Raw genomic sequence first — 20,964 nt, forward strand, 5'->3', positions numbered from 1 at the left:
TTTTTTGAAAAAAACTAATTAAATTTAAATAAAAAAATAATTTTTTTTCATATTTATGTTATGATTTTGCTTATTAAATAAATGATGAATCAGTTCAAAAAATTTCAAAACTCTAAAGTACATAATAAAAAAAATTTCAAAATGTGTCCCGGACCCCCTTAAAAAGAATTCTTTAACCGCTTTCAAAACGAAGAAATAGTAATTGAAATTAATAAGCTCATTAAAATAAATACACCATATCAAAAAAAAAACGTTTCTTTTTCCCTTGTTGCCAAAAATATTTTTTAAATGGATTAATGCACTTACCAAAATAAAAACAATAAAATGTCAACTTAAAGAAATAATTTTCATTGTCGAAAAAAAAACAAAAAAAAACGTTAGCGCATATCTTTATGTAGAATTATAAATGACTTCAAATTTATCCGCCGAAAACTGAGTACCTAAATTTAGAGTGAAAATAAAAACAAGGCATATCCACAATAATTATTTCACAGTTAAACCATGGCTGCGGAGTCTGAGTCAATCTTATTTTGGAATAAAGGAGTCTAAGTCGAATATCCAAGAATCGGAGTCGGTCATATGTTTTCTCCGTGTATAAATTTTTGCGAAAGCTACGAAGTCAGAGTCGAAGTCGGGGAGTCGGACTCCGACTAATGGTCGGGTGCAGGAGTCGGAGTCAGGTGTCCCAAAGTTCTCGGTGTCAGAGTAGGGAGTTGGTCGTCAAGAGCTATTTATTTATTTATTTATTTATTTATTTATTTATTTTTTTGCTTATTCTATCAATTTTAGTGAAAAAAAAAGTAGTACTTTTGACTGAAGTAAACAACCTCATTGGCGCTAAAATCTGTAAACGGCATTTCCAAAAACAACTAGCTGCGTGCCCGGCGTTGCACGGGCTACCTAAAAAATGTAAGAGCAGTCCAGTTGATGCTTTTGTAGTACACTGACACTAGTTTCTAACGCGTTAAGGAATAAATAAATGCGCGTAAAGCAAGGTTTGCAAAACACCAGTAAAACATATTTTTGCCAAAAGACCTCATCAACGTTAATAATCGTTATCAATGATACAAGTTATGAGTACATTTTCAGTCAGCACAAAAGGGGAAAATATATGCATTATCAACTATAATCTTTACTCACGTTAAACTGAATTACATCTGATAGACTATATCGGAAATATTTATGCACAATAACAATCCGCTTTTTACATAAAATAGTCTACTACCCGGCGTTGCCCGGGTGTTTATTAATGCAACATACCACTCAGATAAATATTTGGATGGATTCTATCCACATGGTCGTACAAGAATTACATCAATCCGTTTTCCAGGTACAAACCCTCAAAGAACTCAAATAACTTGTAAATCACTCATTTACTTTACGACGTGCACGGTCCTCCTCGAAAATGAAAGTTATGTCATGTGACGCGTATTTAACAATCAGGCTTGAACAAAAAAAAAAAAAAAAACAGCAAAATTTTGCTGCAGATTACGGCAAAATAATCGAAAAGCAAACAACTTAAACACCCTGATTACAGGAAAAGCCTTAAAACAAAAGCCTAATTTTATTTCTTTATATTCGAGAGAAAAAATTGCAACAGATGTTTCTTTTCAATGATTTTCTTCACGCTGTAAATTTTAATAAAAGCGTTCATCCGGAAAGTTGAGTTGAAGCACTGAATAATAATTTGAATGGAGGAAAGCCTTCGAAAAATAGTGATTTGATTTTGAAATCTAAGAGTCATAATTAAAAGTTTTTAATTGATATCTCCGCTAATTATTATCGGAGAATTATGTTAAATAGCCAAACATGAAGACGGGAGGATTACGAATCCATCGATACCTGGTTCGATGGTCAGTTCGCTGTCGTTCGGGAGAAGAAGCTTGGACATAGATAGATAGATAGATAGATACTCAGATTTTATATGTATAAGATCGTTTGAGCTGCAACCGGTAAAATCTGCTAGAAACTAGTCCATCCCACTAGCTTTCAAATAATATCACAGTAAATCATATTGAAGTTCAAGTTTAGCGGAAAAAAAAACCTTTCGTTTTAAAGATTTAAATCGGCGTTTTTTTTAAAAAGTGGACTCTAAACGCGCTCCACAGCCCTTTAAGTACAAAATCTCTCTGCAAACTTTCTACCTCATCTGTTTTTGAACAAAACATAATTTTCAAACATAGTTATGATAAAATGAATGTGTTTTTGCCTTGTTTTTTAAAATATGGCCGGACGTCGGGGAAACTCACACGCCTCTCTCTTGGATTCTGTGTTCGTTGTTTCGGTTTTCGTTTCATGTCGCAAAAAATATTTATTTGCGGATATAGCAATTTATGATGTATTAAAGAGCATGAAATTACCTTTAAGAAGGTATTTTTATTTTTATTGTAGATATTTAATTTCAAAGTGCGGTAATTTTTTGGAAAAATGACTACTTTCTAGTGTCTGAGAAATTATTGCATATTAATTTTCGTTTTTAGCATGGACTCTTCATTAACATTCGTGAATTTTGAAATTAAAATGGGTTTTTTCACTCTCCAAAAATGGCTTGTGGGTTAGGTGATAAAAATTTGAAAATGATAGCGTAAAAAGCTGTTACTTTGCCCTTCAAAACGAAACAAAATGTGTCATGTTATTCCTAGGCGTGAAAGTGATGTAAGCCTTTAAAGTAATACAACAATATCTTTAGTACACTACTTAAAAGAGGCTAAGTAGACTGGATAAATACCTCATAAAATGCCATCTAACCAAATTTCATTCAAATATATATATTTACAAAATATAATTTTACACAACAAATTGTTTCGTTTTAAAGGGCAACATAACAGCCTTTTAACCTAGCATTTTCAAATTTTTACTACCTAATCCACAGGCCGTTTTCGGTTAGTGAAAAAACCCATTTTTCATTTTTTTCTTAAGTTAAAGCAATTTTGTCATCATGAAGGACTACTGTCAGCCTATATTTTTATGTGCTTCTAGTACACATGACTAACTCTAACAAGAAAAAAATAAACTCCTTCTGTTAGTCCCTCGTTTATGTTTTTAAGCTCGAAATGACGAAAACGGCACTTTCTGAACCATCTCTGGGAAAATTTTCAACATAAATTGTTTCTTTTTACGCACAAATAAAAGTTCATTCTTTCAGCTTTACAATAAACCGTGTTTGATCTGCCTCCTGAACGTTTGATACATTTTTAAATCCACTGAAGCACTCTGAAGCACTGGCTACTACCGGTTTATGCAGAAGAAGCAGTCGAAAACTCTGTACAGTGAAATAAGTAAAAATACGACGGCGTATATACATGTACAAATCAAATCGAATGAAAAGGGTTAAAAAAAACTCTGCAAACAGCTGTTTTGGGGTTATAAAACCAAACCCTTTCATCATTTTGAACACAAAGTCAAACGACAGACAAGCGAACTTTGTCTGTCGTTTCTCGAACCGTCTGCCGTTTGTCGAACTCGTTTTGGTTCACTTGTTTGTCGTTTGACTTTGTGTTCCATCGTTCTTTTATGCACTGATGAAGGGCTTTGGATTTATATCTCCAAAACAGCTGTTTGCAGAGCTTTTAAACAATTTTTAATTTATTTTATTTGTACATGTATACACGTTGTCATATTTCTACTCACTACCGGTGTGTTTACCTTATCTCAGGAGAAAAACGAGCTGATGTGTGCATCACATGACTTCCATTTACTCCAATTTAAAGTCATTTTCTCGTTATTGAGTTTTAATGTGATTTAATAGTTTACTCTCTAAATATCACCAACAGTGGCCAAACTGAAACCAGATCGAAAAAGAATCGCAAAATTTGTCGCCAAGTTGGCGACAAAAGACTGGCGATATATTTTAGCCAAGTGTCCGCCAAATTATAACCACTTGAGTTTACATCAAAATTAACAGTGATTTACCCCCAAAAAGGAGCAAAAAACCCCTTTCGAAACACCCGAATGCAACCAAAAGAGAAGGTGCACAACTAGATAACTCTAGGAGTCTACGTAATAAATTTCAACTTTCAAGGCCATTCCGTTCTTGAGTTATGCGACATACATACGCACATACATACATACATACATACATACATACAGAAGTCATTAGAAAACTCGTTGTAGTTAACTCGGGAATCGTCACAATGGTTATGTCGCGAGTCTATACGTTCTTAGGCACTTATATACGTAAGGTCGAGTTGAAAAAAAAACCTCAACATTCATTCGGGGGTGAGCAAAATAGAAATTAAGGTCGATTTTTGATTGAAATTTTTTTCGCGAATACAATACTTCCTTTTTTGTAAAAGGAAGGAAAAAATAAGTTTGGAAGTACAGAAAACTGATACCTATCAAATTTCATCAAAATCAAAAACTGTGCGGCACAAAAAATGTCGGAAAATTTATTGATTTTATACGGTTTGACCGTCATAATTAAAATACAGCAGTTCGTATGTTTATAATTCTGATTATGCACCACGCATTGTTTATAATTTTTTGATGTAGACTTCTCGAAAAAAAATTTCAAATCTTTCTCCAACATATCTCCCCTGTCAGACTATTCTTTTCTTGCTATCTCCACAAGAAATAGATTTATCAAAGGTTCTCTGTAATGCCTCTTTTAATCTTGACCCGGTTATTATCAATTTGAGGGCGTATGAATAAATAGCTTCCCTGAAATGTTATTCTGATGTTTAAAGTCAAAGTGACGGTTACTTCTCTGTTACAGCTAATATCATGACGATAGACTTTTACCAATTACCGGCCAGCCCACCTTGTCGAACGATTTTTTTCACGGCACAACATCTAGGGATAAAACTGAACGAGAAGTATGTGGATCTATTTGCTGGAGAACATTTAAAACCGGAATTCTTGAAAGTAAGTAAATCTTTGAAAAATCAAAATGTTTTACACAGCGGTGTCCAAAGTTGTGGACACTTATGTTCGTTTGTTCTATTTTAAATTTGTACGTCTATTAAAAGTCTAATGTTTCACAAAATAACAAAATACAAATACGAAAGTGAAATTTTAGAGGATTTTTTAATACTGAAGTCAATGAAAAAATGAAATTCAGACATTTTCTTACAAAAAGGTTATACGCACTTTAGTCAAAAACATGCACAGTTTGTATAAGCATAGAAAATTAATGTACAGGGTGTTTCAAAATGAATAGCGGGGTTTTAACATGCTACAATATTTATTACACCAAACTTACAGCCACAAATGATATATCAAATGAAAGAGAAACTCAAACAGCTTTACATAATAGCTTACAAGTGTTCAGTGTGAGCACCATTCGTCACTCGGCACACGTCAAGACGATATGCGAGTTCTTCCCAAACTTTGATGAGTGTCTCATTAGTAATTGATGCAACAGCTGTTTCAATCCTGTTCCTTAATTCGGGAAGGTCGGCTGGCAGTGGAGGCACATACACACGGTCCTTAATAAACCCCCAAAGATAAACATCACATGGCGTTAGGTCGGGTGACCGTGGAGGCCATGGGAAACAAGCCCTGTCATTAGGCCCCTTACGGCCAATCCAGCGGTCGGGTACAGTTAGGTTAAGATAATCGCGTACCTCATTATGCCAGTGAGGCGGCGCACCATCTTGCTGAAAGATAAAGCACAAAACGCTTTCTGTTCTTTAGTCACCATCTTTGTTACAAGCGCTTTCTAGCGGATTGCAGCAGAAACATTCCACGCGCATGCGCACTGATGCCAACCAACAAAACTGAGTTTCTCTTTCATTTGATAATCTCTCACTTGTGGCTGTAAGTTCGGTGTAATAAATATTATAACATGTTAAAACCCCACTATTCATTTTGAAACACCCTGTTATATTTCCAAAAGTTTTTTTTTTTTCCCCACGATTTTGTTCACCGCACTTCTGTATCGGCGGCAAAGTTTCACCTTTCAACAAAAATAAAAAACGAAATAATTTCCCGCAAAAAAATTAATAATATAACATTTTTAGAAAACATTTTTAAGAATGAAAAGAACTATCTGAACTCCACACGACTTCACCTCTTTTACCGACTATTAACAAAAAAAATTTAATATCCCCCTCCACCCCCTAAAAAAGGTATCTCTATTTTGTTTTTATGTCCAGTTGCTAGTTGTGATACATCTTAAATTCATCATATTCAATGAATTCTTCGCTTTTCATTAATAGAATTTTTGTTAAATTTTCTACGCCTATAAAGTAGTAATAAATGTTAAGAGTGATACTTCAAAAAGTAAGGAAATTTTATGCTTCTGTTGCTTCTGGAATTTTAATTTGCATTGAAAATTGTTAAATAGAGCGTGAAAAAGCAAGAGCAAATTACAGTACAAAAGTGCCTTGGAATAAAGAGAACATTTTAAATTCTTAGACTCCCTAGTTTTCTGCGAAACGTTGCATGAATATCCATTTACAAATCACCAATATCGTTTAACTGACACTGGAGTGAAAATATCATTTTTGGCATCAAATGTATCTTCAACTTGGCGTTAGACCGCAACATGAACTCGGTGATTGCCAAACTGAATATTTTGGTTGCCTATTTTTTGGAGTAATGTAGCTTGGAAAAGTTTTCTTCCTGCAAGATTTCTACGAGCATAAATATGCCCACACAACCATTTTTAGCTTATTTTCTTAAAAAAGAAAATGAGCAAAGGCATGAAAAAAGGCTTAATGCATTGTAAAAATATCGCAAAAACATTAAAACGTGAAAAATAAATAAAAATAATTATTTGTAAAAAATATCTGATGTATTGGCGAAAAAATGAATTTTTAAAATTTGTGCCGGTAGAGCAATGAGATGGGAAAATGTGCCTCTGTTGGTCTGAGTTTATAAAAATGCGATTAAAATCTATTATTTCACGCACGCTTTTGTTCCTTATTTTGATGAATATCCTAAAGTTCCTACAGGGCTGGATTTACGTACAAGCTAAGCAAGCATAGGGCCCCCGCTTTGTCAGGGGCTCCCATCTCCCGGAAATTAGCATGATTCGTTCCAAATAAAAAAAGAAAAGAGAAGTACTTGAAAAAATAAATTTCATTTTCTAGTGCTTGAAAACCTTGAAAATTTGGAAAAGTGTGGCTACAACCCACAAATAGGGAGGGTGAAAGGAGAAGGAATTCTAATATATGTCAAATTCAGCTCCTGGATACATCTTGCACCAAAAATGTAAAAACCATGGATCTCACGTTTCTGAAAAATATTACAAATTTTTGTGACTCACAATTTTTATATCTTGCTAATTATAAAATTCCGAAAGCAGTATTTTGGAAATTCTTTTGTTATTGCTTGCTTTTATATTACTTCTTCTGCATATGGTCAATCTGTTTAGCACAGAAAAAAAACCGACCTCTATTCCTTTTTGTTTTCTGCCCCACTTGCAACTGAAGAAAAGTTGTTGTCATGAGAAATCTATAGTTTCCTTTTTTTTAATTCGTAAAAATTTACAATCAAGTACTAAAATATCAGAGAATGGAAAGTACAAATGAAGTGCATTTAATAATTTTAATTGTTCTAGAGTCCTTGGAAATAATTGGATAAGTCTTTGAAAATCCTGAGCAAAGTAGGCTCAAATTTTATTTCTTATCAAGTGTATAAATTATGAATTGTTCAAATGGGCAGCATTATACTCTCTTGTTATCTATTTTCTAAATCTGTACACCATTTCTTATACAGCATTTATTACTATTGATCATTTTATACTTAATTCATTGTTGCACTTATCGGAGGGTCGGAGGGGTGATTAAAAACTAATTGTGTACCGAAAGTTAAAGTGAGCAAGTAACAATGCATTGTTTTTTCTCTTCCCTAGCTCTATATCTCTGTTAACTGCTGTCATTGATTTGTCGAATCAAAAACAATTTTTACTGTGTACTATTTTAATTGGCGAAAGAGTATATTACTTTAAAAAAGTTTTGTTTGCCTATTTCTGTCATGATATTTTTATAGTTCCAACTACATCGTATAAGGCTTCAAAGTGCAGAATTTAATATACATTTTTCAAAATTTCCTCCGGGGGAGAAGCCCTCCCCGGGCCCCCTACCATTGGAGATATTCTATATCCCACTTAAAGAGGAGTCCTGGGTCACTCTTGATACCATTCCTCCTCTTAAGGTCTATCCAAACCCGAGATCAGGGAAACACATTAAAAACACGACCAAAAATGTAAAAGTATTGCTGTATGATGTATCAGAGGAAAGAGACAAACATAGTAAAGGGGAAAATAATTAAAAAATTACACCACCGAGAGAAACGTTGTTCAAACTACAAAAGGAGCCCCATACCTGAAATAGCTTAGGGCCCCGTTAAGTCTAAATCCGGCCCTGCGTTCCTATATACAGGGTGTCCTGAAAAAGGCTGACTGTTTTCAAAAATTTATAGCAGGAGAACGGTTAATGATAAAAAAACAATTTCTTGCAGAAAATTCATGTGGTGGGCAATTAATTTTTTCCCCTCATATAGTTTCAAATTTCAGTTCAAAAATGTTTCAATAGATGGCGCTGAACATAGTAAGCCGGCAAGTCAAAGAAGAAGAATTGAAATTCACTGATTTTTCCTCCGATTGCGACATGCGATTACAGCCGACGATTGTTTGAAAATTTTGTTTTGTTCTTTCGTTCATTATTTTCGAAACATTTTGATGTAAGTTTCTACATATGTATTTTTTTTATTTGCGGGCTTACTATCTGCAGCGCCATCTATTGGAAAAATTTTCAACTAAAATTTGGAACTCTGGGAAAAAATTTACGACCCACCACAGAAATTTTCTGCAAGAATTTTTTTTTTTTTTATCATTTACGATTTCCCTGCTAGAAATTTTTAAAAACAGTCACTCTTTTTCAGAACACCCTGTAACTTCAATATAAGTTAATTTTACCTTTATCCTTTGCTAACCTTATCACATTTTCCGCCTATAACGAGTTGATTGTGCTGTAACTGTAATGAATTTATCGAAAGTTTCTACCTCTTTGTTGTTATTTTTAGATGAATCCTCAACATACGGTTCCAGTTATAAATGACGATGGATTCTGTTTGACGGAAAGGTAAAGATGCATTTTTATAGGGTTGGTTGGGGGATTTGGGTCACTGGGGTAAGTGGGTCACCTACCTAAAACTGAAATATGGATAAAGTTTTCAAACTTTTTAGAACAGATCATGTAAAATTTCACCACAGTGATTGATTTTGTTCATATTTGGGATTCGTGGAATTTTTTCTAGGCCATAGCACTTAGTCAAAAAAATTCTGAATTTTTTTTTTTTTTTTGCAAGTTCAAGCAATATTTTTCAAAGTGCTTCCAGGTTAATTTTTATTATTTTTTATAATAATTAATTTTTCACGTGTAGTTTTACTTAAAGTTCATACAGCAACAAGAATTTTTGCATAAATATTAATAATATGTGTTTAAGAAGAGGGGGTCCCACTTGCCCTGAACAATTTTGCTATATGGGGTAAGTGGGTCCCCCTATAATAATGGGGATTGCAAAATCAACCCTGATAACATATTTGTATTGGTGAAATACAAGACATTTATGATGACTCAGTAGGAATTGATAAGGGTTTAGGTATCTATGTAGGAATTGATAAGGGTTTAGGTTATATTGTAATAGGTTTTGAATTTCAGCTACAAAAACTATTGAAGTTAGTGATTATGTATTTGTGAAACATACATGAAAGAAAACCATTAAAATTTAATTAGGTTTAATGTTGGAAGTTGATGATACAGATTAAAAACTACTGTTGAATTTGCAAGAACGAATAGAAATAGTGATATTTCGGCTTTAGCCCTTGCTAATGGGCGGCAATTTACTGAATATACCATGCCTTGAATTCATTCTTCGAGTTGAACTGAACCGTTGCTTCGGTCGCTCGTTTAGTCTGTGCTAATTCTATATTAGCTACCAGTTTGTTTGGCACTCTTGGCTTCCTTAAGAGGTTTTCCATCTCCAGCTCAGTCACTTTCCTATACCGGGCTGATGAGTGCTAATAGGCACGAAACTGTAGTCCTCGGCTGGAAATGACTGAGCTGGCGCTGTATTTCATGTAAAACAATCTCTATTTGACATAGTAATATTAAAGACGTAATATTTTCTCCGAAGATGATTTTTGAGCAATCACATTGCTTATTGTCCTCATTTGACTGTTTTGATGTCCTATGATTTTATTTTCCCCCCACCTCCCTTTGCAGCACCATCGTCGACCGGCCCCTCCCGATCCTGCTACTTTAGCGAAAACCGTCTCCAGGTTGCGTCCATGTCCTTCACACACACGCATACATACACAACTACACACACATACAAATACATATACACACACACATACCCAGACAATCATGCCTGCACACAGACACAAATACACATGCCTGCATACACACTCGTGATTGCGAGAAACATAATTTGAATTCCAGATGTCAAAATTCAAATTAATTTTTAATCTTTCTTTTTTTTTTTCTTTTTTATTTTAGCCGTGCAATTGTAACTTATCTTGTGAATAAATATGCCCCAAACCACCCTATTTACCCTGAAGACCCAAAGAAAAGAGCAGTTATCGACAGGATGCTTTATTTAGACGCTGGATTGTTTGCAGCTATAAGAGACATCACGGTCAGTATATCTCAGTACTTCCAGAAAATTGCTGACATCAAACTGTTAATTACATCAGTTCGAATTTTAGGGAAAAGTTTTATGTCAATGGGGTTGTTTCCTTCAGACAAAAGTAGTACTTTTTGTCACTGAAATTGATAAAATAAGAAAAAAATAAATAAATAAATAAATAACGTGGACCCAGAAAATACTTTCATTTTCCCAACAGTTACTTTTTAATTAATTTTTTAAAATGTCCGATTTTTCAAACGAGGCGTGGTTTTGATGACGTCACAAATGATGCTCTTTGGCGCATCTTTCTACCGCGTTACCACGTTGTCATAATCAAGAAGCGAATTAAAATTGCGTTCTACGCTTGCTATTAACTCTATCGTTGCCAATACTCGTGAGTAAAGATGCGAGTTAAATATTTTGCACTATGAATGGCAACACTGAATGGCATTTCATCATTTGTGATGTCATCGGCAAGAAATGTAAACAATAAAAACGCTCCTATTTAAGTAATTTTTTAAAAATATTAAACATAAAATTTTTTTTCGAAAAATGGTCAGATCGTATGTTTTTAAGCTTGCTCTTTCAGAAAAAAATACTTTTAAAATTTTGAAAACGATCGCATTGTTTGCTCTTGGCAAATGGACTTACTTACTTACAGATATTATCAAAGCATATTTTACCGCAAATGTGCTTTTTATTTTAACAAATGCAAAGCGAAATAACCGCCAGTAAGGTAATGTTTCTATTTGTTACTATAAAATTTATACCATAAACTTCAAAGCATAAAAATACATTTTTACCTTTCCGTTAAATAGAATCCATCGTCATTTATAACTGGAACTGTATGTTGAGGGTTTATCTAAAAAGTATAACAAAGAGGTAAAAACTTTTACTAAATTAATTATAGTTATAGCAGAATAACACGTTATAGGCGGAAAATCTGATTTTACTCAGTGATTGGCAACACTGAATGGCATTTCATCATTTGTGATGTCATTGGCAGAAGCGTAAATCATGAAAGCGCACCGATTAAGTAATTTTAAATATTAAACTTAAACAAATTATTTAAAAAATGGTCAGATCCTATGTTTTTAAGCCTGCTCTTTCAGAAAAAAATACTTTTAAAATTTTGAAAACGACCCTATTGTATTTTATGGTTTATGTCCACGATGAAAGAAGCTCACCCCCATGGTAGTTTTGATCTTTTACGTCCTATATGAAAGTCACTAAAAATTCCTTCCCAATAAATTTCGTTTCGCAAATTATACGTTCTGACTGGACGATTTTTTGAAGATGATCAAGCCAATTTAACGGCAAAAAAGTTTTTCACAACAGCAGTATATTCATTTTCATTTGTTTTGAAAAAATGTAGTTTAGGTGCTGCAAGCTCAAGAAAATGCAGATTCAAATTAATTTTAAATCTATAGTGTTAAAACTTCAGGAAAATTTTCAGGTAACTATCGGTAAAACGGAGTGTTCGCAGCACAGAAAAATTTTAGCATAAATTACACGGGAAAAAAGTAAGCGGTTGCAGTGCCAATTTGCATACCACGTGAGTTATGGTGCGAGGCATATACAGGGTGCTCCGTTTTAACCTGCAAGACCTTTATTTCCGCTACCTTTAGTCCTATATGCATACTTCCAATTGCAAAAATATTCAAAATCAGCTGCAGAGCTAAGATAGCAAAAGTTTGAGGTATAAATAAAAATGAGTCAAAAATTACAAAATTTAACTTTTTATACGGGCTCCAGGTCCCCCAATTAATATTTAGGGAAATAATCTCCAGTGTAAACCAGTACTGACACAATAAACTTGACATTTGTGCGACCAAAACTCAAGGAGATATTTCAAAGTTTTGAGGAATCATACAGAAGATGAGACTGGAACTTATCGTCCTTTCAGAAGAATGACAATACGTCAAAGTAAGAAAAACAAGGTACTTATATTTTTCATTGCTATTCAAAAATAAATGCAAATGTTATGCCGTGATACGCAAAAATAAACTACAAAACCTGGAACAATTTGAAAAATCAAAATGCAAGCACACATAATTTTAAACACCTGTTAACAGCTATATTTCCCCCCAAAAGGTGTTACTGACGGGGAGTGCAATTATGCATCATTCATTTAGACAACAAAAACTAACCAGGGAGCATCACATTATAAATTATTTATGCGTATAAAATTTTGACTAACTACCAAACGGCACGACCTTAAGGGTCACGGATCTGGACGAAATTTCGAATTTCGATCAATTCCCTCTAGATATGAGCCCAGGTAAAGCGGTTTGGCTGCATAGGCCCTAGTTCAGCCGTAATCGGGTTTCAAAGTCTCTACTTTGATTCCAGAAAAGCAATGGTTTATCCCTTGACATTAACCTCTTTTTACTCTTTTCTTGATATTGCATTGCAGTAACGCCCAACCGAATGCATTCACAGTATAGATCCAATTTCACCATCCCTACGTTGTACTAACAAGAGAGACGACAGATGTAACGAGAGCCAAGCGCGGATCCAATGGGGGGGTCATGACCCCCCCCCCTTAGCCAGACCAAAAATTACACAACAGGGCCTTTTTAATCTTCCTGTTACTGAATTTTTCGAAGGAGAAATTGAGGGCCACCCAGTTTGTGAACAAATTTAAATTATATCCAAGCACGAAATTATGGGGGGGGGGCAAGTGTGGGTCATGACCCCCCCCCCTCTAGCTAGACCAAACATAACCCAACAGAGCCTTTTTAATCTCCCAGTTACAGATTTTTTCGAAAGCGAAATTAAGGATCACCCACTTAATGAACAAATTTAAATTATATCCAAGTGCAAAATTAAGGGGGGGGGGCAAGTTAGGATCCAGGGGGGGGGTCATGGGGATCATGAGCCTACTCTCCTTAACCAGACCAAACATTACCCATCAGATCCTTTTTATTCTTCCAGTTATAGATTTTTTCGAAGGAGAAATTGAGGATCACCCAGTTTGTATAAAAAATTTAATTATATCCAAGCGCAAAATTTACGGAAGGGAAAAGCGTGGGTCCAAGAGGGGGGGGGGGATCATGAGGGTCATGACCCCACCCCCCTTAACCAAACTAAACATTACCCACCAGATTCTTTTTGATCTTCCAGTTAGATTTTTTTCGAAGGAGAAATTGAGGATCACCCAATTTGTGTACAAATTTAAATTGTATATTATATCCAAGCGCAAAAATAGGGGGTGGGGGAAGCGTTTTTGTATTTAAATTAGAAAGATTTTCGTGCTGAGAGCTCTGGATTTAAGCAGTTTGAAGCAGCATACTGCAGTTATATATAGACTGCAATGCATATCTCAGCACAAAATACCTGGTACCTCTAAAAAACGAAACAATATAGAGGCTTTGCTTTAAAAAAAAAAAAAAAAAGTAAAGAGTGTGGTGAGGCAGGGGTTAAAGTAATTTCTGTTGGATATTTATAAACAAATTTTGGCAAATAGGTTTTTTTTTTAAACCTGAAATTACTTCTTGGATGTTTTTTTTTAATTATTTTTTTTAAAGAGGAATATGTTGTTTGAACAGATCATTGCTAAACCTCTATTGCGGTTACATCTATATTTGCACATAAACAATTATTATTCGCAAAAGAGTTGTTTTGCGGAAAATAAATTTCTTTAAGTGTGCGTAAAACAGTGAAACCTCGCATAACGTACACTCCTCATTTCGGACAGTTTTTTTCCCCTCCATTTTCTAGGATTAAAACATCAAATTTCCCTTTATTAAAGTGGAGACTCTCAAACTCGGTCACGGATACAACTTTTCTTGTAAAAAGGATTTTTACTCTCATTAAAACGGACACTCTTCGACAATTTTGGCGAAATGTGGTTAGTTTTCAATCTTAAAGCATTTTTGCCACAAACTCTGCTAGCAGATACTAATAACGAAGTTTTACACAAAGTGGGGGATTTTTATAAAGGACTTTTGCCAGTTAATACAACATCGCTGCAAGTTGAATATCAACTGTGGGTCGCGAAGTGGACACGGGAAAAGAATCAAAATTCAGTTAAAGATTTCCCTCCATGTATCATAAAACTTATCGAAAAATGTGACAAGGACATGTATCTTGGAATAAATTGCCTTCTTCGACTCATAGCTACATTGCCAGTTAGTATTGCCACAAGTGAGCGAACCTTCTCGACATTGCGGCGTTTAAAAACCTGGTTAAGAGCCTCAATGTGTGAGGAACGCCTTGTGGAACTTTCTCTCTTAAACATCCACAGACACATTGACGTAAACATTGACCACATAATCACTAGATTTGCAAAGAAGTCGAAAAGGAAGTTAAACTTTGTCTTGTGAGAAAATGTGTGGAAGAAAACCGTTCAAAAATACTAAAATAATATTTGGAGGGGACCCCGGAAGTTGAAAAGCGCTCACCTTCGCTAATGTTATTTTTCATAACAAAGCTTTCATGAATTTATTTTCAAATGTTTTTTAGGATCCCTTAAGGTTAATTAAACTACTTTTTAATGCAAAAATATTATACACTAACACACTTTTGATGTGGAGTTAAAATATGTTTAACATTTCAAGCCAATTTAGTAGGGGAATGTGGGGCGAAGTGAAATAGCAGGGCAAAGTGAAATGGTGAAATATCTACTCCGTTTTTGGCGCTACTTAACTAGTAATATTTTAACTATGTAGTAAGATGTGTCATGTGTAGTCTATTCCAGTCAAGAAAAAATTACCTCCAAAAATCTAATCGTATGATAATACAAGCACTTTTTAAAAAATGATACTCAAATTGTAATATTTTGTTGTAACTCAAAAATTATTTTGATACTATCGAATGATGAATTGGGACCTTCTAATATTCGGTGCAGTATTTATTTAGTTAATATTTAGTTTACTTGTGTTTTTAATATTTCTCACAATTAGCCAAAGTCACTCATTCAATCATCTAATAAATAACCCCCGTTTTATTTACTTAGTAATTCAATGAAAAATCTTTTTCACAATGGAATAGAACATATTTCATTCGAAAAATATTTCAATTTTCTCTTTGCTAAATGTTAAAAAAAGTGAACATTTTCAACTTTTTTATTTGAAGAAACAATTTTACTGCCAAAAATCAAAAATAAGGTTTCAATACAAGTTTTGTTATAAAATACAATGTTATTTCTTTATGTACTGTAATTTTCAAAACAAATTTCCAATTTGTTCATTTTGAAAAAGCTCAGTCATGTTAACTATTTCACTTTGCCCCACATTCCCCTACTAAAAACCCTGTATAATTTCACCGAGATGCTATAAAATAAGCGGTTTCAATTAGAAACATTGTCATAATGATTATAACACGAGGCTAAGGTTTTTAATTATACCCATACTTCATTTGAGTTTTTATAAATTAATTTATGTGTTAACTATAAAATATTATGTAACTAAGAAAATCATACCTTCATAACGTGTAAGTTTTATTGTATTTAGTTTATAGTATATTTAAATTAGTAGTATTGTATTATATTTTATTTTATGTAGAAGTTATTTCTTTCAAAGTAGTTGTCGATTTGTTCTTAATGTCCTGATACAGATGACATACCATTTTGATACTAAATGCCGTTTCTATTAATATTATATGGCTTAGTCAAGAAACTACCATGCGATTTTTTTCATTCTACATTTTTTATATGCTAAAAAATAAATCTATTGTTTACAAAATAGCTTCTTGGATAGAAATGACTCTTCTAGGCTACACATTATTTTAAAATGTTAATAGTTGATTCCCTCAAAGAGGAATTAGCAGACGAAACGCGGTATTAGGTTCTTCGATGAATTAAATGTATTCTGCCGCTCTGGCCTCTGACTCCTGAAGTACAGTTGACTGTTTTACCTGAACACATAGATATTCTGAACACATTTTGATGGTCCCGGGAATCACGTATGCATTACTTCCGTCTCCCCTATACTGAACACCCTCTTAAACTGAAGACTTTCGTTCGGTCCAATGAGTGTTCAGAATAGAGAGAGTCTTCCTTAGCAAACAAAATACTTTTAATCAAATATGCTTTGTGTGTTTTGTGTTCTTTTTCACGACTGAAAGTTTTTTATTTATGTAAAAGAGACGTCAATTAAAAAATTAAATGAAATAGTTGCATTAATTTATTCCTTTGGGAGGGGCCTGAACCCCCTGGACTTCCCCTAAAATCTGCTACTGACTATTCAGTATGGTGTTTGTACAATTTGAAATTCTTGTTCGTTTTATAATTTTTTCCTTTTCATTTTAGTATAATCTAGTGCGTTGACCAACATAAATGACTGCTGCTGCTCCTAGTTCAAATTAGAAAAATCAAGCCTCCACAAAGTTTAAAAATTGTAACATTTAGAATATACATAGTTTTCTTAGAAGCATATTGTATTTTTTGTTTTATATATTCTAATAATGCAACAACGATTTGTTGGTAAGTAAGAAAGAAGCACAAAATTTCAATACCAACGTTTTCAAATTCTTCATACATAACGAAATATGATAAAACTACGATTTAGACGGGAGAAACCCCCCTTTTTTTGACGAGCATGTCGTAACCCCCCCACCAAGATACCGTTGTTTGTGGGTACACGTTTGGTGACCCCCCCCCCTTTAACCGGAGCCTGGATCCGCCCTTGACGAGAGCAAATATTGTGCCAAAATTTCAAATTCCAACGCTGTTGCAGTTCCGGAGCCAAACAAGCAAATTTAGAACCTCCTTGCAGCCGATAAAAAGCCTATGCACTCAAACTACTGTCAACTGTCTGTCACGAGAAAAGCTCCCGCCGTCAAGTCTGAGCTTGTCTACTGCCATAAAAACGGATGTCGTTCATTTTCTGCAAGGGTTAGCAGGAAGGCTTTTTAGCGCCATTTCGCCACGCGTCTGCTCGCCTTTGTGCAGTCATACAGGTTTTTCCAACAATTAATCTTCCCTTCGAAAACTGAGACGCGCCTCGTTGCTACAGCAGTAGACAAGCGCAGACATTTTGGCGGTGGCTTTTCTTGTGATGGTCGGACAGTAATTGACCCGGGCTCATATCTAGTGCAAATTGACCTAAAGCCAAAAGTTTTTCCAGATTCGAGACCCTCGAGATTTTGTTGTCCGAACTACACTGATTTGCAGGCCGTTTCATTGGAATTTGAAACTTGGGGACAATATCTGCCCTCTCAAGACGTTCGGCGTCTCTTGTCAGTACAACAAAGGGGGGAAGGCGAGATTTACTCTATGTTGTGAATGCATTTAATTGCGTTGTATTTAATTGGCTCTTACTGCAATGTAAATGCAAGAAAAGAGTAAAAAAAAGTTTAATTTCAAAGGAAAAACCATTGCTTTTCTGGACTCGAATAACAACTTTGGACCTCTGTTGCAGCCGTACTTGGGCCTTTGCAGTCAAACCGCTTTACATGCGTTCATATCTAGTGAAAACTGACATAAATCCAGAATTTCATCCAGATCTGTGACTCTCAAGATTGGGCCGTTTGGTAGTAAGAATGACTTATTTGAGACTAAGTCGCTTTGAACTATATATATATACTATTGCGTAAAACCTTGATTTTCTCCATTGCTGTTTCTTTGAGTTGAGCTTTAAAATGTGCAACCTATTTTCTTTTGCAAATTCCTTTTTACTACGAGAAGTAAGCGAAATTTTCATTGGTGGAGTCATATTTCACCACAAAAAAGTTTTTTCATAAACACTCCCGCCGTCCTGAAGTAGTAGCTACATTCGAATAGTTGATAGCTAATTAATCAAATTGATGACTTTGTGATTTTATTTGAAAATTTTACTTCCTTTTATCGTATTACCCCGCATTATCCGGCATGCTGCAAAGTTCAGGGGTCCTCAGATTTTCAGTAACACGTGCCTGATCCTTTCCGGCATGCCGGAAAAATCGATGTTAGGGAAAAAAATTAATGCTATAAAAAATATATGTTCAGTTTAAAAATGAATATAAGTTCTATACATATTTTATTAGTATTAATAAACTGTTTAATTTTGTAAAAATATTTACTTACAATGTCATTTGTTATTTTAGCTGGAGATATTTTGTTTAATAACGAATAATTTTATAAAAATTAAACTAAAACTAAGTAAGCAAACATTTAAGCAGTAAGTTACCGCCCCTAAACCAGTGTTAAAGAATCTATCAGAGCTATTCAATAGATAAAAATCAAACTTACCTCTCTAAAAAGATAATCTATTTAAAAAAATTATGAACAAATCGCAGTAACGATGATTGCTACTGAATTGATTACTTTATTGGTATATAATTAAATTCATTAACAATGACCTACTATAAATAGCAAGAGCATATTACGTATAATGCACTTTTTTTTTTTTGAAGAAGGTTACTTTCTGGAATTATTTTTTCCTTACAGTGGTCTGCTTTCTGATTGGACCTGAAAGGGGGAATTTACTTTTGTTTTGTTGCAAGTAAACCTCGAATTATCCGGTATGTTGGTCAACCTCGCTTTTTTCCGGCATACCGGATAATGCGGGGTAATACGGTACGTAGTAAAGGAAGTATTGTATTCGCGAAAATTATTACTCAAATATCGGCCAAAATTTCCACTTTTCTCACCCCCGAATGAATGTTGAGTGGTTTTCTCGGGCACGTGCAGATGAGCCTAAGAACGTATGGACGCCCGAAACATCCATTTTGACGATCCCTGAGTTAATTACCACGAGTTTTCTTGTGACGTCTGTATGTGCGAATGTATGTTCGTAGGTACGCATGTATGTATCTACGTATCTCGCATTACTCAGAAACGGCATGTCATAGAAAGTTGAAAATTGATATGTAGACTACTATTAGGGTCTAGTTGTGAACCTCCCCTTTTTGTTGCATTCTTGTGTTACAAAAGGGGTGTTTTACACCTTTTTGGGGAAAATCAGTGTTAATTTCAATGTTATTTAAGTGATGTTATAATTTGGCGAACAGTGGCGGCTCGTGCCTTGAAAAAGTGAGGGGGCCAGATTATTAGTGCATTCGCTTCCCCCCCCCCGGTCAAAAAAAATTAAATATTTTTTTAATATTTAAACTTTCTAAAAATAATTCTTTGTGTTACATAAATAAAATTAAATTCATTTTAAACACAGGACAAGCACAAAATACTTAAACTACTAAGAAAATTAGAAAAGATATTAATCTCATGTTTATATGTCCATTAATTGCCGGCAGAGTGGTGCACTTTCACCACCTGACTTTCAAAAATAAAATTTAAATATCAGATAGGGGAAAGCTACAAAATGCATCACGAAAATTATTAATCTCACGTTTATGTCCAGTACGCTTTCCGGTGCTGCAGTATGCCTCCCTCACAGCACCGGTAAGGGGCTGCAAGGGAGGGACTAATATCTATCTAATATTTTCGAAATCGATCGAACCTAATAATTATCGAATCTACTATTTTTAATAGTAATATTATTTTTAATCATTCAACAATTAATAATTTTGAATGAGTGAAATTAGTTTTGTTTTAAGCAAGGCCAAATTACAAAAGTGTAAAATATTATGACCAGAAAAATATGTAAAAATTATAAATTAATTAACTTTAACAAAAGTGAAAATACATCTCAGTATTCGCTTTATGGCGAACAGTTGGCAATATGTCACCAAGCTTTTGGTCGCCAGTTAACGACATATTACAAAGTTGGCGACTAATTGGGGGATTTTTTTTTTTTTTTTTGAATCTAGTTTCAATTTGGCGCTATTTAAAGAGTTGACCATTGATTCACGCTGAAGTTGCCGTTATTGGGAAAATTAATCTCTGTAAAAAGCTTTATTACTTCGGTTCGCTACAAACTAGTGGCGAGAATATTTAAAGTGTTTCCTTGCTTACTCTAAGATACTATTATCATTATATTGGTATAAAAGGAAGTAATGTGAGGCACAAATTAGCTCGTTTTTAGAGATTTCAGGGTGCTATGTTATCAATCAACGACATTTACTTAGCAAATCAACGAATTTTTTCTCGGGGAAAATATTAAAAGTGTTTCCTTGCTTACTCTAAGATACTATTATCATTGAATTGGTGTAAAAAGAAGTAATGTGAGGCACAAATTAGCTCGTTTTTAGAGATTTCAGGGTGCTATGTTATCAATCAACGACATTTACTTAGCAAATCAACGAATTTTTTCTCGGGGAAAATATTAAAAGTGTTTCCTTGCTTACTCTAAGATACTATTATCATTATATTGGTATAAAAGGAAGTAATGTGAGGCACAAATTTGCTCGTTTTTAGAGATTTCAGGGTGCTATGTTATCAATCAACGACATTTACTTAGCAAATCAACGAATTTTTTCTCGGGGAAAATATTAAAAGTGTTTCCTTGCTTACTCTAAGATACTATTATCATTATATTAGTATAAAAGGAAGTAATGTGAGGCACA

The 20,964-nt window shown here is 34.2% G+C and overlaps 1 protein-coding gene across 1 annotated transcript in view; it reads left to right on the plus strand.

Moving 5' to 3' along the window:
* Positions 1-4,702: 4,702 nt before the first annotated feature.
* Positions 4,703-20,964, plus strand: part of LOC129220941 (uncharacterized) — a 50,611-nt gene continuing 34,349 nt past the window's right edge. The window contains exons 1-3 of the mRNA XM_054855376.1: positions 4,703-4,863; positions 8,971-9,029; positions 10,449-10,587. Of these exons, the coding sequence (XP_054711351.1) occupies positions 4,723-4,863; positions 8,971-9,029; positions 10,449-10,587 (339 nt within the window). The 5' untranslated portion in view covers positions 4,703-4,722. The remainder of the gene's footprint in view (positions 4,864-8,970; positions 9,030-10,448; positions 10,588-20,964) is intronic.

The sequence above is a fragment of the Uloborus diversus genome, chromosome 4 (genome assembly GCF_026930045.1).
Source record: "Uloborus diversus isolate 005 chromosome 4, Udiv.v.3.1, whole genome shotgun sequence".
Classification (NCBI taxonomy): domain Eukaryota; kingdom Metazoa; phylum Arthropoda; class Arachnida; order Araneae; family Uloboridae; genus Uloborus; species Uloborus diversus.